Raw genomic sequence first — 16585 nt, forward strand, 5'->3', positions numbered from 1 at the left:
GGGACACCCACAACACGTATATTTGTGCGGTTCATATTGTCCTTGAGTTCCCTGATACCCTGTTCAAATTTTTCCATTCTTTTCCAGATAGTTTCTGTTTCTTTTTGGAATTCATATGTTCCATCCTCCAAATCACTAATTCTATCTTCTGTCTCTTTAAATCTGTCATTGTAGGTATCCATTGTTTTTTCCATCTTTTCTACTTTATCCTTCACTTCCATAAGCTCTGTGATTTGTTTTTTTCAGTTTTTCTATTTCTTCTTTATGTTCAGCCCATGTCTTCTTCATGTCCTCCCTCAATTTATCAATTTCGTTTTTGAAGAGGTTTTCCATTTCTGTTCGTATATTCAGCATTAGTTGTTTCAGCTCCTGTATCTCATTTGAACTATTGGTTTGTTCCTTTCACTGGGCCATATTTTCAATTTTCTGAGCGTGATCCGTTATCTTCTGCTGGCGTCTGGGCATTTAGTCAGATTTCCCTGGGTGTTGGACCCCACAGTTTGAAAGATTTTTCTGTGAAATCTCTGGGTTCTGTTTTTCTTATCCTGCCCAGTAGGTGGCGCTCGTGGCACACGTTTGTCTTCGGGTTCCACCAGTGAAAGTTGCTGTGGGTCCTTTAACTCTGGAAAATTCTCCCCGTAGGGAAGGTTCGGCAGCCGAAGCGTCTTGGAAGAGTGCCAGCCGGCCCGGGGTTCTGAACGCGGGGAGGGTCGCCGGCCGCCGCAGCACGGGAGAGGCCCAGCCGAATTACCTATTCGGCCCGGGGCGCCAAGCGTGGCGGGAGGGCGCCAGCTGTCGCAGCCCGGGAGAGTGCACTGTTCCCAGCCGGACCGGGGAGTCACATGTTTGGAAGGGACCCCCCGGTCACTGTTCTCCACAGTCTGGGGATTTCCGACCCAACTCTCTCAGTTGGTCCGGGGGGCCTCGCGTGGCGGGGGTGCCAGCCGCCGCGGCCTAAGGGGACCGCCTGTCCAATTCTACCAGCTGTCCTGGGAAGGAGGAAGGGAGGGACTCCGGCCGCTTGCCGTCCCACCCGGGAAAGCCCGCGCCCCTCAGTGATCTCACCGGAGCTGGTTCTCCCAGACAGTCAGCCGTTCCAGGATGGGGTACGGCGTCCCTTTGATCTCCCTCGTGGCTCCAGGAGCTGCTCTGTATTATCTCCACTCCCCCAGTAGCTGTTCTGGAGGAGGAAAGGTGAGGGTGGCAAGGCTGTCGAGGCTGGTGGCAGAGGAGCCGGTGAAGGTGGAAGAGGGGAGAGGAGGGCGGGCGGGTCGGCTGCTGCGCGGCGGGGGTGCCACGCGGCGGGCCGGCGGACAAAGAGGGGAGAGGAGGGCCGGCGGGTCGGCTGCTGCGGGGCGGGGGCGCCGCGCGGCGGGCCGGCGGACAAAGAGGGGAGAGGAGGGCCTGGAGTTTATTCTTAAACATTATATAGATATCACCTTTTTTTAGTTAAGGTGTAATGGAGAGACTGGAGGGAACTGCCTGCAAATGTGGAGCTGTGTTCCAGTAGCCATGTTTCTTGAAGATGATTGTATAATGGTACAGCTTTCGCAATGTGACTGTGTGATTGTGAAAACTTTGTGTCTGATGCTCCTTTTATCTACCTTATTGACAGATGAGTAAAACATATGGATTAAAAATAAATAAATAACAGGGGGAACAAATGTTAAAATAAATTTAGTAGATTGAAATGCTAGTGATCACTGAAAGGGAAGGGTAAGGGGTACGGTATGTATGAATTTTTTTCTGTTTTCTTTTTATTTCTTTTTCTGAATTGATGCTAATGTTCTAAGAAATGATCATGATGAATATACAACTATGTGATGGTATTGTGAGTTATTATGTAACAAGAATGGAATGATCATATAGTAAGAATGTTTGTGTTTGTATGTTGAATGAAAAATAAATTTATTTAAAAAAGAAAAAAGAATGTTCGTGTTTGTATGCTGTTATGTTTAAAAAATAAATAAATATTAAAAAAAAAGATGGGAAAAAAAGAAAATGGCAGAATGAAGTATAGGTAATCTGTAGGTTAAAGTCTAAGCTACTGTACATGTCAGTTGTGCCCATTTTCGTTAGATCTAGTCTCGGTTATCAGGATTACTTCAGACTCAAGGTGGGTTAGTTCTGGGCTGATCCAAGACCCTTCATTAATAAACAATAGGGGCTGACTGTAGTGATAACAAGACTCTAATGTTGAAAAACAGGTAACTGGGTACAAATGAAGGTTAGTCACAAGGTCTTAAAATCACAGGGGCAGAAGATAAAAGCTATGCAATCATGATCAGAGATCAAGGCAGCAGGATTATAATTTAGAGATTTCAGGAATTTTCCTCTGTCCACTCCAGTATACCAGAAAGCAAAAAAGGAATATCTATATAATGATTGCGTAATCAAAATCATCCCTTAAATCCTGACTTCTCAGTTACAATCCTTGTGCTCAGTCCCATGCTTTCCTTAACACTGCTGTAATTCTTGGTCTTTCCCCCAAGTGGCAGTGACCAATATAGATAAACATTCAAAATAAGTTTTATTTTTTTTTGTATAACATTTGCTGAATAATTTAAATCAGAGAGACACCCTGATTTTGTATCCTTTTTCAGCCTGAGTGAAATATGCTCTATAAAACCTCACTGCATAAACCCCAGTATAAGTGCTATATTAAAGTAAACAGCAGTATCTCCTGTCATCCTTACAGCAAATCTTCAGTAACAGGTGTTATTACTCCCATTTTATAAGCAAAGAAATGGAAAATATGGGAATATTCATGAAATGTATCCAGTTCTGTTGAGGAATTCTTAATTGAGGGAGACTGAACTCTAAAAGCATGGCTCTTGATGAATATAAAATTTTGGCTCAAGCAGAGTGCTACTTTTATTAAATATTTTTCAAGGTAAAGTAGACTTTGATAAAAACCTGTTTTCCCCCACAGTTCCTCTAAAGATGGTTTTCCTTTTGGAACCCAGAATGATAAAGAGTTGTAATTCCACGAAGAGCGACACATCGTTATTTCCATGTGCATTTGAACAGAGTGAGCCTGAAGGCTTCTCTAGAGGGCTTACTGTGTGTATAAGATTCCTGTCTGCAAGCTGCTGCCTTGTCGCTGTAACTGAGAAATTAAGAATTAACAAATGATTGTGATTACTGAATTATTATATAGATGTTTTTCTTTCTGTATTATAGAATAAATTACTGAAACTCAACTGGTCTCATCCTTGTTTATGTTTACTATTGTAATGACTATCCTAGCCTAGTCTTGGCCCTAATTATGCTTACTATTACAATGGTAACAATTCCATCCCCATTGTTGGAATTCATAAAAACCCTGATCTCCTTAGATTTGGGGAGTCAGATTTTTGGCCTGGTAGGCCATCTGATCTCCTGCTTCAGGAGTAGCATTAAAGTCTTTCTCTTTTTGAACCCCCTGGTGTCATGGATTGCATGTTATGTGCATCAGACAGAGAACCCATCACTTTGTCCAGTATCAGTGCCACAGGGATATTTCAGTAGGTATGAAGAGGTCAGTTTCAGTTTTCCTCCCCCACTTAACTGTCAGCTTCCTCTAATTACTCATGAGAAAATTATTGTAAATAATTTTTATTTCTGGCCATTCAGTTGAACAAGTGTCTAGAATAAAGATTCAAAGGTTATTTTGGCTTCATGACAAACGCTGGGATCTATCCTGTAACCACTTGTTGAAGAGTGCTTTTGAAAACTATTACTTTTTTATTTCTTTGCTTTGCATGTATGTTATACTATACAACAAAAAAGTTAAAAACAAAAAAAAAGAGGTTATTTTGACTTAATGCTTTAGAGAATGTGGACGTTTAATTTTGAGGAGCTTGTACAGGAACAGGTAGTTCGAACCAGAAGATGAGTGCTTCTCTCTTCCCTGATGGAAATGTCTGGGGGCACTCTTTCTTATTTGTTCTCACCAAAGGCTTCATGCACATTAAATAGCTTGTCAGAATCAGGCAATTTATCACTGCCCTTTTCCTGCAGCGAAATTGTGGGCAGTAAAGAAAAAGAAGCTTAAATTACATGTTTTGTATTTATACTATGTAGGATGAAAACTACTGTGAAGGCATTTTGAAGTCTGCTTTGCTCATGTGTCTTTCACAGCAGGTACCACTTGCTACCTCCTCACTATTTTTAGGTAGATTTTTTTCCCCCTTCACTTTTATTATATGCTATTTTTATTTAAAGAGAAAAAGAAATAACAACATATGTATATTAGACCATTATGTTTCTGTCTTTCTCAGGTATCCCTCCTCAGGGGCAGGGGGCTGTCTTCTCTCAGTGCATCGCCAGGGATGGTTAACTTTTTTCCTTTCCAGGGAAGAGCAGGCATCTTAACTGTGATCAAATACTTTTAACTTGCCTCTGGGCTTATTAGTCATTAAATCTTAAAAAAAAAAAAAGCCCTTAATAGTAAGATTATTCTTCTAGACTTTTAGTGGAGCATATTTAAATTTATCTCTGTATTCTGTAATCTAAATGAAGGGACTGCATGGCTAGGTTTTCCATAATAATGAGGAAAAAAGTTCTGATTGCTGTACTAACTAGATATGCTTTTTAGCAACTTGGTGAGAGGTAAATTATTTCTATGAATGGTACCCGAGTATATGTAGGAAAATGCATAGCCCTGGCTCCTATAGGGCTCATGACCACCTTTTCCTGACTCTATGTACTAATTTGTCTCTCTTTTTTTAAATGCTCCAAAGCTTTGTTGCCATGAATAACACACTAATTAATTTAATTCAGTAGGGTTTTGGTTATAGCATTTTTATATCTTTATATGTTCTAGAAAGAAGTAGAGAAGCAGAAGAGAATAGAGAGGAACCAGCAGCTGGAAGCAATAGCCAAAGAACATTATGAAAAGGTCTTGCTAAGGAAAAAAGGTCTGGAACCTTGGAAGAAATTAAGAATGCAAAGCAAGCAAAACATCCAGGTACAGTGTCACACTATTACCCCCAAAATTAGAAAATGGACTTTTTTCAAATAGGACAAGCACCCGATCAGGGCTTTGTTGGGGCAGTTTAGTGATTTATAAGCCAGGAAAAGAAATGAGTTGAATGTGTGTGATGGTTAGGTTCTGGTGTCAACGTGGCCAGGTGATGGTGCCCAGACATCTGTCAGGCAAGCACTGGCCTAACCATTACTGCAAAGATATTTTGTGGCTGGTTTATTAAATCATCAGTCAGTCCACTGTAGCTGTGACTGATTACATCTGTGATCAACTAAGGGCATGCCTCCCACAAATGGGGTAATTCAATAAGTTGGATTTCATTCAATCATTTGAAGACTTTTAAGGGAGAAGAGAGAATTTTCATGGCTTCTTCAGCCAGCGAGCCTTTCCTTTGGAGTTCATTGAGACCTTTCATTGGAGTTACCAGCTTCACAGCCTGTGCTATGGTTTTGACATTCTTGATTTCCATGGTTGTGTGAGACACTTTTATAAATCTTATATTTACAGATATCTGCTATTGGTTCTGTTTCTCTAGAGAACACTGGCTAAAACAGTGTTTATCTTTATTTTTGATAAGAGTTTAGATTTGGTCTTCCAAGGTAGAAAAAGACTATTATAATTACAGGAAAAAAAACAGAGTTAAATTTTTATTAGAGGCCTCCAAGATAAGATAGATAGAAGCTTCTCTCAATTTTAGCAAGGTTTAAGAAAGAGAAAAATTACCCCAATAGGATGTATTAGTTAGGTTTCTGCTGTTATAAAACTGCCTAACAAATAATTTCCAAATGCCAGTGGCTTGTAACTCGTATTTAATCTCATTCACATGTCTGTGGACCAGTTGTGGATTGGTTCTGGTCTCTCCTTAAGCCACTCTTTCTAATTCCAGTATGTCAGAAGTACAAAAGTTCACAACAAAGTATATAAGCCCATATGAAGCCTCTGTTTGTTTCATATCCACTAACATTCCATTGGCCAAAGCAAATCATCAGGTCAAGCTCAAAGACACTGAGAGCAGAAGGAGGCTCCATCTACTTCACTGGGAGGTACTGGATATCACATTGCAAAAGGTATGGGTAAATAATCCTATTCTAGGAAACAGTAATTCACTCAGCCACACAGAGATCCATGAAATAAAATACTATTGAAATTTCTAGAATTTTCCTAACAAATTTATCCAGTGCATAGAACAGGGCATTCAATTAAATGATCATGAAGCTTAAAATAGATAAAATATTATCTTTAGAATTTGATTTAATCATAAGCTCAGTAATCTATACCCATTATGACCTCTCTTATGGACACATTTGGCCAGGTTAATACTGAAGACTGATAGTCTCAGTTATGAAAACCAGAATTAAAGATGAGCAGTTATGCTCCAGATGATGAGTCCAACTAAATTTAGTAATGCCACAAGTTACACATGTGACTTAGGCTGGTTTTTTTTTTTTTTTCTTGTCCTTAGTTTACTTATTCACCTTTCATTCTCTTCCTCTTAACACATATTTTCCCTTCTTTTTATCTCTATAAATGCCCTTCCCATTGTTTTTCTCTGTCCCTGATTATCTGGTCCCACCCTCCTTCACAGTGTTTCTGAAACTGTCGAGTATTGTACTGGCTGAGGAGGCCAGGTTGTGATGTTCACAGGGCATGGACCTAGCTGTGCCCTAAGCTACCACTATTTTGCCCCTGTTTTTTCCTAGGAATGAGATGGGATGGCTGATTCCTTAGCCTCCTGAGTGAATGACGCTTGAACTATGCTTCTTACGATATACCACGGCAAAGTCTGGTTGGATCAGATAGTTTGCTATCCAATTGTGTTTCCAGATTTTTTTTTCAATCTGCTTTTTTGTCTCTTTGTTTTTAAGTGTCAATATACAAAGGGAAAACAGTCAGGAGTGCAAAGGCTCACTCTTATGTTCTTACTAGCTTTTATTTTTTGCTCCTTATTTTTGACTGAGTAAAATGAAAAAGTTATAAAATTTAAAAAACAAAATAAAATCTGTGGATGAACAGCCAGATTAAGATTTTTTAAGTTTATTCATAATTTAAAATTAGCAACTGGAGTTTTGGCTCAAAATGTTAACTATAGATTTTAAATTTAGAAAACCCAGTTAAAATTAAAGCAGGGAAGCACAGCATTTCCAAACTTTCCTTTTCATAAAATCATCTAGACAATCTATAAAGAGGCAATTTCTGGCCTGCCCTCCAGATATTCTTAGTAGGTCTTTGTTAGAGGGTTAGGGAATCCATATTTTTAAAAAGTAGCCCAGGGAATTCTGATGCAGTGATCTGAGCACTACATTTTGAGAATCATCTCTTTAATTCATAACAAGTATATTAGTTTCCTATTGCTCTTGTACAAATCACCATAAACTAGCCTAAAATTGCACAAATGTGTTCTCATATTCTGGAGGTCAGAAGTCCACAATCAATGTCACTGAGCTTTATAAAGTCAAGGTGTCTACAGGCCTGCTTCCTTCTGGAGATGCTGAGGGGAGAATCCGTTTCCTTGCCTTTTGTTCAACTTCTAGAAGCTAACTGTGTGTGTATGTGTGTGTGTGTGTGTGTGTGTGTGTTTCCTGGTGCATGGCCCCTTCCTTGCATCACTTCAATCTTTTGCTTCCATCATCACATCTCCTATTATTGACTCTGGCCCACCTGCCTCCCTCTTCTAAGGACTCTTGTGATTACATTTAGCGCTCACCTGGGTAATCCAGGACAATCTACCCCCCACCCCCCAACATCCTTTACTTAATCACATCTGCAGAATCCTTTTTACAATGTAAGATAACATATTCACAAATTCCAGGGATTAGGGTGCAGACATTTGGGGGGGCCATTGTTTAGCCTACTGAAACAAGATATAGAATTTTAGAACATAAGTGATCCACTCCCTCCCTTTCAATTTATAGATAAGGGAACTGAGCCCTAGAGAGTAGAACCACCTTGCTTAATGTCAACAGCATTTTAGTCAAAAAATCAACAGTAGAACTCAGCATCTCCCCCTCCATGACTCCTGCCCAATTCTGGCATGCCTTTTGTGCTGTGTAGGAAGCAGTCAGTAGTATATGTAGATGCCAACCACCAGTTGGAAGTAAAAAAAAATTAAAAGAGGAAGTAAAATGCAAAGTTCTGGAGGACCTGAAGGGCAAGCTTCTTTGCTGATTGGAGTTGGCTTATGGGAACTAATAGAAACATTTAGGAAAGAAGGGTCCAGTTGAACTGTTCTTGGCTTTTGTGGAACCTTTTTTCCAGAAGTCATTTAGTACTTTCTCTTAAATGCATTTCCTTAGATTCACACTTATTCCACGTATTTCAGCAACCATCTTCAGAACTTCTGAGAGGCTTTTGATAGTTTCCTTTTTCTACGGTTCTCTCTGTTTTCCCAGATATCGATAAAGAGAAGGGAAAGCAGAAGGCCATGCTTTCCTGACCCCTATTGCCTCTTGGCTCCCAGGCTGGGATGAGTCAGGACAGGAAGCAGCCTCAGGGGCCATTGAGATCTCCTGAGATCGTCATTTTGGCCAATAAGTATGACTGCCAAGAGACCTGGTGGGATCAATCATATTCACAATGCTGGATGGCTTAAATAATGTGGACTTGCCTGGAGAAGATTAAGAGAGAAGGGTTTTACTTTCCTACCTCTTGAAAGAATATAACAGTTACTTTTTATTATAAACTTTGAGTTGTGTGTTTATTTTAATAGTACTCTGAGCCTTTTAAGTTGGCAAGACATTAAATTATTCATCTTGTTATTTTTCTGTGAAATGGTTTTGTGGTTTATTGATAATGCCTAAATTTCAATGTTAGTGACAGCTCATTCTAAAAAACTAATTGAATGTATTGGCATTTTCTCAGTCAGACAGTGGTTAAGTACACAATAAAGAGAGGTTTGTTATGGAGTTGCTGTCCAAACTCCAGGAAAGCAAACTGAGAATGTTGCCAGCCACCTACTCCAAAGCTCCATGCAAGTGAAATAATATCTTAAACATTGTTTATTCCATTTCCTTAATAGACAGCTAGGGAATCACCATTGAAAGGCCATGCATGATGTGACTCTAAACCCCCCATAGAATAGGGTCAGCATGAATGCTTTTTAGGACATGGGCTGGATATACCTGAAGATTATTTTCTCTCATAACTGCCTACTTGTGGTTTACAGCATCTTTTATCAAGGTAAAGTATGTTAAAATTATTTAAAATTTAAGAAATAATTTCCCTTTCTTATGTTAAATATTTTCAAGGTGGCAGAGGAACATCACTCTTTAGCAATACAGAGGAATTGCCTGCTGTCCTGGTTCCAGTGTAGTCAGGAAATCCTGGCTGAAAAGATGGCCCGGGCTGATCAGTTTTATTCCCAAATATTGCTTAGGAGGGTCTTCCGGAGCTGGCTACAGGTAAGGCCATAGGGAAGGGTGCTTTCTCTCCTACTAAGAAAACTAGATGGAATCCAGATTATACATGATCATTATGTTTTTTTCAACAATAATACAGAGTAGTCAGTCTAACTTGTTGCTTTGAAATGAATTTGAAAATGTCATATCACTTTTTGTTAATTTAAAAAGCATATGTTTCTTTTCACACAGAGTGTTTGTCTGTATAACTATAATGTATCATTACATCAACTTTTGTATTTATACCTATATCTTATTTGCTACCCCATAGTGCTCAAGTAATTTTGCTAGTAACCTACTCCCACAGTCTCCTTCTACCCCTATGCTTTTATCATTATTTAAAAATAATTATAGAGGATATTTTTATGGCTGCCATATTATCCTTTTCTCTTTAATCTTTTAGTTTCCTTTGTTTCTGTGTTTTGTTTATCTCTATTTTGATTCTCTTTTGCACTGTTTATTGCTCTAATTCTTTTTCTTTTCTTTCTGCTCTCATTCTCTAGTACCTGACTGATCTAGAGGAAGAAATAAGAAAACTTAGTGCACATTTTCTTCAAAAGAAGATTTTCAAGGCCTGGTTCAACAGGGTCAGGGAGGCCAAGATTGATTCTCAGAGCAAGTGCAAGATTGCAGCAGAGCACAGAGACAGGTGAGTTTTTGATCTCTAAGGAAATTCACTCACCAACTCCACGATTGTTCTACAATGTGTTCTATACTTGGTGTGGGTCGGAAAGATGAGGTAGATAAAGACCCCAGGCAGGGTAAAGGCAAGATAGTATACCTCATGGGAGTCCAGGGTCCATGTCTTTAAAATGAGGAAGAGAAATGAATGCCTGCTCTCTCTACATCACAGAGACTGTCAAGAGAATAAAATGATATGCAGTACCTAAAGCATGCTGTGCTGGTTTGCCGCTGTTATATGCCCCAGAAAAGCCATGTTCTTTTAATCCTAATCAATTTTTGTGGGGGCATCCATGTTCTTTCAAACCTGATCCAACTTTGTAGGTTGGAACCTCTTGATTAGACTGTTTCCATGGAGAGCTGGCATACCCAGTTGTGGGTGGAACCTTTTGATTAGGTGGAGTTGTGACTCTGCCCATTCAAGGTAGGTCTTAATTAGTTTATTGGAGTCTTTAAGAAAGTTCAGGGAGAAATAAAGCATTCAGAGAGCCAACAAAGACACACATGTTTGGAGATGCAGAGGAAAACGCCGGAAGGACCCAAGGATCTTGAGCCATTTGAAACCAGAAGCTGGGAGAGGAGCCCAGCAGATGTTGTCGTGTCTTCCCATGAGATGCTAAGCAAGCCAGAGCTCAGAGTTTTGCCCTGGAGAAGCTAAGTAAGGGCCTACAGATATTTAGAGAGGAAAACACTGGATTAAGAAGCACAAAGCAACAAACCAGAAGCAAGGACCTCAGATGCCAGCTATGTGCCTTCCCAGCTGACAAGAAATCCCAGACATCATTCAGCCTTTCTTTGGAGTCTGCTATCTTTCTCTGGATGCATTAGTTTGGACATTTTTAAGGCCTTAGAATTGTCAACTTGCAGCCTAATAAATCCCCTTTATAAAAGTCATTCCGTTTCTGGTATATTGCATTCTGGCAGCATTAAGCAAACTAAAATGCATACCTAAGCAAATGTACTGTATTCTTTACTAGTCATATAGTTTTGTTTTTAAGTCCAATTTCTTTTTTTTAACTTTATTTTGAAATATAACACAAATATAGAAAGTGCTTAAATCATACAAAAACAGATTAATAATTATTATAAAGCAGACACCCATGTTGCCAGCACTGAAGTCAAGTAGAACATTGCTCACTCTTTAATGTCTCCCATGAACTCATGCCCAGTCATAACCCCCTCTCTTCCCTCCTAATGGTGACAACTCTCCTGACTTTTATAACATTTCCTTGTTCTTCTTTTTACTTTAACCTCCTAAGTATATAACCACCAATGCTACAATTTAGTTTTGCCTGGTTTGAAACTTTATATACATGAGTCATACTGTATGTCATTCATATTTATAATACAGTGATGTCCTATTTAATCCACTGTATTAATTAGGGTTCTCTAGGGATACAGAACCAACAGGAGATCTCTGTATATAGTATGAGATTTTATTAAAGTGTCTCATGCAACTGTCGGAATGAATGAGTCCAAATTTCATAGGGCAGGCTGTAAGCTGGAAGCTCCAATGAAGGTCTTTGATGAATTCACAAGGAGAGGCTGACTGGCTGAAGTAGAGATGAAAGTTCTCTCTTCTGACTGCTGAAGTCATCACCTCTCCTTTATTATCACGTCTCCTTTAAAAGCCTTCACCTGATTGAATTAAATGTCTCTCATTATGAAAGGCATTCTCCTTAGTTGATCGCAGATGTAATTGCAGAGATGCAATCAACTCACTGTTTTAAATCCATGAAATGTCCTCGCAGTATCAGTTAGGCCAATGCTTGCTTGACTAGACAACTGAGGCATAACCTGAGCAAGTGGAAACATTACCTAACCGTCACATTCACCATCTTTGGGGAATAAGGCATCCATATCAGTAAAGTTTTACTAGGCATTATGGATAGAAATGTTTAAATCTTATTATGCATTTACCTTCAAGAATGAACAAATGGTCTGTCCTTTTTTTGGTCCTTGCTTCTAAGCATCTTTTACTGTGGTAGATATATTCTGTGATATCCCCAAGTTCTAAGTGTGCATTTTGTCCTTGCCCTCAGACAAGGTTGTTTTGTTTTCATTTATATGCAGGTGCATGTATGCATATCTCTGTTATTTATCATAGACTTCTTACCTTGTGGCCACTAGGTTATCCATCTCTAGCAAAACCTGCTCATCCTTGTTTAAGTTACAGTTTGTAAAAAATCTGTGGGCTGGGAAAACAGATAAGCAAGTTGATAAAGTAAAATAAATGAGCTATTAAGTAAGGGTAATCAGAGGACTTGCCTTTGAATAAAATGCTTGTGTTTTAGCATTTTAACTTTATGACTCATTACCTGTCCAACCCTGGATAAGTAACAGCCTTTCCAAATCTTCCTTTTCCTCTTCTGTAAAATGAGAATAACAACTGAACCTCTGTCATGGGTTTCTTGTGAAGACTAAACAAAATAATACAGTAATTCTCTTTATATTCTGCTTGGCCCAAAATATTAATTTTTTTTTTTAGTTTATTGTCATTGTTAATATATAATTATTAGTCTTTTGGCCTGCCTTTTTTTTCTCAGCTACCATTTACAAATGGAGAGATTCATTTGGGGCAGCTGTCTAATGTGGCACAGAGCCATCAGACAGAGCTTTCATCCACACCATCTCATCTAATGCAGTTTGAGCCAGAGGGGGAGGGAGGGCAGATGACACAATTGCTATTTCGGGCAAGGAAACTGAGGCTACAAGCAGGTACGTGAATTGTCCAAGGTATGCAAATTATAAACAACAGAGCAAAGACTCTGTTCTAGTTTGCTAGCTGCCGGAATGCAATATACCATAAATGGAATGGCTTTTAAAAAGGGAAAATTTATTAAGTTGCATTGTTTATAGTTCTAAGGCCAAGAAAATATCCCAATTAAAGTAAGTCTATAAAAATGTCCAAATTAAGGCACCAACAAGAGGTTACTCAAGAAAGGCTGATGAAGTTCAGGGATTCTCTCTTAACTGGAAAGGCACATGGCTAACATGATGACATCTTCTAGCTTCCTCTCCAGGCCTCTTGCTTCATGAAGCTCTCCCAGGGGCATTCTCCGTATCCAAAGGCCACTGGTTGGTGGACTCGGTAGTTCTGTCTCTGCTGCTCTCTTCATTCTCAAGCTTTCTCCAAATTGCTTCCTCTTTTAAAGGATTCCTATAAAGTAATTGAGACCCACCTAGAATGGATGGAGTCATAGCTCCCTTTATTCAAAACTTAATATCCACAATTGGGTAAGTCACATCTCTGTGGAGATAACCTAATCAGGTTTCCAACCTATAGTACTGAATAGGGATTAGAAGAAATGGTTGCTCCCACAAGATATAATATTATGATTAAAACATGGCTTTTTTAGGGTACATAAATCCTTTCAAACTACCACAGACTCCAAACCAGGTTTTCTAACTTCAAAACATTCTCTTCTTGCTCCCATTTTTGTAATTCAATTTCATTTATAAACTATAAAATACAACAGTAAGATAGTGGTGATGTCAGGGTTTGAAGTTATGAAATCAGTACGAGAATGCATATATTCAAACAAGAATACATTCTCAGCCCATATCTACTTCCTGGAAACAGCACAGCTGTCACTTCATCTCTTCCCACTTGGCTCCTTTTTCACCATGTCCCATCCTTACTGGCCTCCTACATTGGTCCTCAGGCAGGCAAAGCCCACTCCTGTTTCAGAGCTTTCACCTGACCTGGATCTTCGTAGGGTTTCTTCTGTCATCATTCAGGTCTCAGTTGAATGTCACTTCCCTGACCATCCTGCCTCCATTCCTGTTTGTAACTGCCAAACCACTGATAGTGACTGGATTTTAGGAGTTCTGAGGAAGGAAAGATATACACAGGCAAGGATGATCCAGGAAGACTTCCCCCAGTGGGCAGAGCATTTCAGTTAGGGTAGAACGGTAGGACTTAAAATGTAGTGGTCAGAATACATGGGGATAGCCAGAAGAGAGATCTGAACAGCAGGTTAGTGTGGGAGATACAGTCGAGCATGGGGGTGTGCCTTGGAGCTGAGTACAGGGAGCTTAAGTGGACTGAATGGATGAGAAAGGAAAGGAAATGAAGTAGCTCCCAACTAAACAGTAATACCTCCAACAGCACAAAAACACGACATTATCAGAAACATCAGTCAATACCCACAAAATTATTAAGGACTGAGATGCATTCTAGGATTTCATTAGATGGTCAAAAGACCTGGAGGAAATCCCATCTGTGCCTCTAATAGGAACTTAGCTACTCTGTGCTTTCGTTTCAACAGCATAACTCTGCTTATAATTTCTTATACATACCATGCTCTTCTTGACCCCATGCCTTTACTCAGGACATAGCCTCTTCTAGGGAACCCCTCATTTTGCCTGGCAAAAATTCATTTAGGACATCAAAGGTTCAGAAATATTTGATGCTCCACCGTCAAAATGGACCATACCCTGTGCTAACATCCATCCCTGTATCTCCTGCACTGCATTGAAATATCTATTCACTTTAACTCCCTCTTTGGGCAGAGACTATCTTACTTCCATTTACATCTCTGGTGCTCAGCTCTACTAGGGGACCAACAATTCCTGTTCTGGTGCTACCCTAAAAGGCCATGTATGACCCTCTATGAAAGCAAAGGCACCCAGTCTCTACTTGAGCCCCTGTATAACTATGTTTCCCAAAACCTGACATTAGGGTGTTTTTTTCACAACTGAAATTCAAGACTTATTTTTCTTTGTTAACTATCAGACTTTCTAAACAATATACATCAAAGCACCAGGGCTCCAGTGCCTGCAAATGGCACATGATACATATGGTTTCCCAGCATCTTTGTTTGGGGTACTTGGGGATTTGGCTGGTAAGGCCCTTGTTTGCCTGAGCAAATGTGCAGGCTCTGATCAGATCAGTTGAGTGTTTCTTAGAGCCAGCATCACCAGAGACTACTGGGTGCTCTGCTAAAATGTCACCTCCCCTGACAGGGTTCCCCTGACCACTCACTCAGTCAAAAATAAAAATAACCCATCAGTCACTCTCTTCTTCTTTTGTTGCTTGATTTTCTTCATAGAGCTTCTGTCTCAATTCCAATTGTGATTTCCATACCTTTTGTACATCTTATTCACATAATGTTATTTATAAAATTTTAATGTACTTCAGATGGAAAGTCAACTTTTTCTTTAGAATTTCACTTTTTATTTTCTTTGTTCTTAAAGGAGGATTCACTGGATCACGTTTCAGACATGGAAGAATTTTGCAAAATTTATGCAAGAGGAAAGATTAAAAGAAGAAAGGAGAGAGCAACTCCGTAGAAAGGTAGCTGAAATTCTTCCAGACTTCCAGATGCTGGCACCATCATGACTATTGTTGTACCAGCATCTGATACTCAGCCCTCGTGTAAGACAAGCCTTTGGTATGCCAGTGGACACAAACCAGTGCAGAGTTGAGGAGGGGAAACATGACTGGTTCACTGTGTGCTTCTCCATCCACCCACATCCATATCTATACACACACACCTGATTTGTTTCCTGTCAGGTACTTCAAGGAGCAAAGGAATTATTTTAGAAACTTCCTTCTTTGATTTCTCCTGGATTACTACTCAGGAGTTCACTAAAGCATTTATCATAGTGAGATCATTCCAAAGGAACAGTCTAGAACCCCACTGTTCAAATGCATGCTGAGTTTTAGCAGAGTAAACTTTAAAAAGGATGAGTGTTTGCCTGCTTGAACATGCTAAGGAAAATATGTGCCTTTTACTTGTTGCTGAAAAATAGTAACTTTAATTAAATAGAATTTAAAGTAGCAATTACTTAGGAAAGGAGACAAAGATTGTTAGTCTTCTAGTATCTTAGTATCAGAACCCGGCATCCTAACAGACTCCGTCCTCTTCAACCACCCCTACGTATCAAAGGTATTCTGTACAGTTGCTGCAAAGAGTAGAGGCTTATCCTGATTTCGGAGAAACTGAGATCCCATAGATACTTCTCTTCATTGGACCCTGATAAACATGAAGCAATATTCCAAAAGCTAATGACTCTATTAAATAAAGACAATCTAGCAATTCATTAACATGTCTGCTGATGTTCCTGACTGCAGTTTCTAAATAATACACTGTCTTCTAGTCCTCGCTCAGTTTGATGTAGCTATCAAAATATTTATCTTCAGTTTAAAATGCTTTAATCTTTATCCTGCTAAGACTTTTGGTACCTTCTATGAACTGTTTAGAGAACCAGGAAAAATTTTCATTACAAAATGCATGTTTATAACAACAAATGCAGGCAGTCCATAAATGCACACCGTAGAGGGAAAAAGTGCCTTCCAACCCTGAGGTGACTATTATTTGGTGTGTGGAAACTCTGAGTTGGTAAAATAAATTTCTGTGGTTGTTCAAGTGAATATTCCTGTAATTGTCTCTTACTTCCTAGAAAAGATATCTAGCTACACCACCTGCAAAATGATTTATCTCCTTTTTCTGTGGAAGATATGTGATGCTTTACTCAGACATGACAAAACACCATGAATGGAACTTTATTTCTTCTACAGTGTTCCTGCCCCATG

At 39.4% G+C, this 16585-nt stretch overlaps 1 protein-coding gene across 3 annotated transcripts in view; it reads left to right on the forward strand.

Annotated features, from left to right (window-relative positions):
* Window positions 1–16585, forward strand: part of CCDC191 (coiled-coil domain containing 191) — an 89340-nt gene that overhangs the window by 69347 nt on the left and 3408 nt on the right. The window contains exons 14-18 of one of the 3 annotated variants that reach the window (XM_077118332.1): window positions 4808–4951; window positions 9214–9366; window positions 9867–10012; window positions 15244–15343; window positions 15939–16092. In XM_077118332.1, the coding sequence (XP_076974447.1) occupies window positions 4808–4951; window positions 9214–9366; window positions 9867–10012; window positions 15244–15343; window positions 15939–15980 (585 nt within the window). In that variant the 3' untranslated portion in view covers window positions 15981–16092. Of the gene's footprint in view, window positions 1–4807; window positions 4952–9213; window positions 9367–9866; window positions 10013–15243; window positions 16093–16585 lie in introns of those variants that run through there. The other 2 variants (XM_077118330.1, XM_077118331.1) reach the window with 2 other exon arrangements.

The sequence above is a fragment of the Tamandua tetradactyla genome, chromosome 10 (assembly GCF_023851605.1).
Source record: "Tamandua tetradactyla isolate mTamTet1 chromosome 10, mTamTet1.pri, whole genome shotgun sequence".
Lineage (NCBI taxonomy): Eukaryota > Metazoa > Chordata > Mammalia > Pilosa > Myrmecophagidae > Tamandua > Tamandua tetradactyla.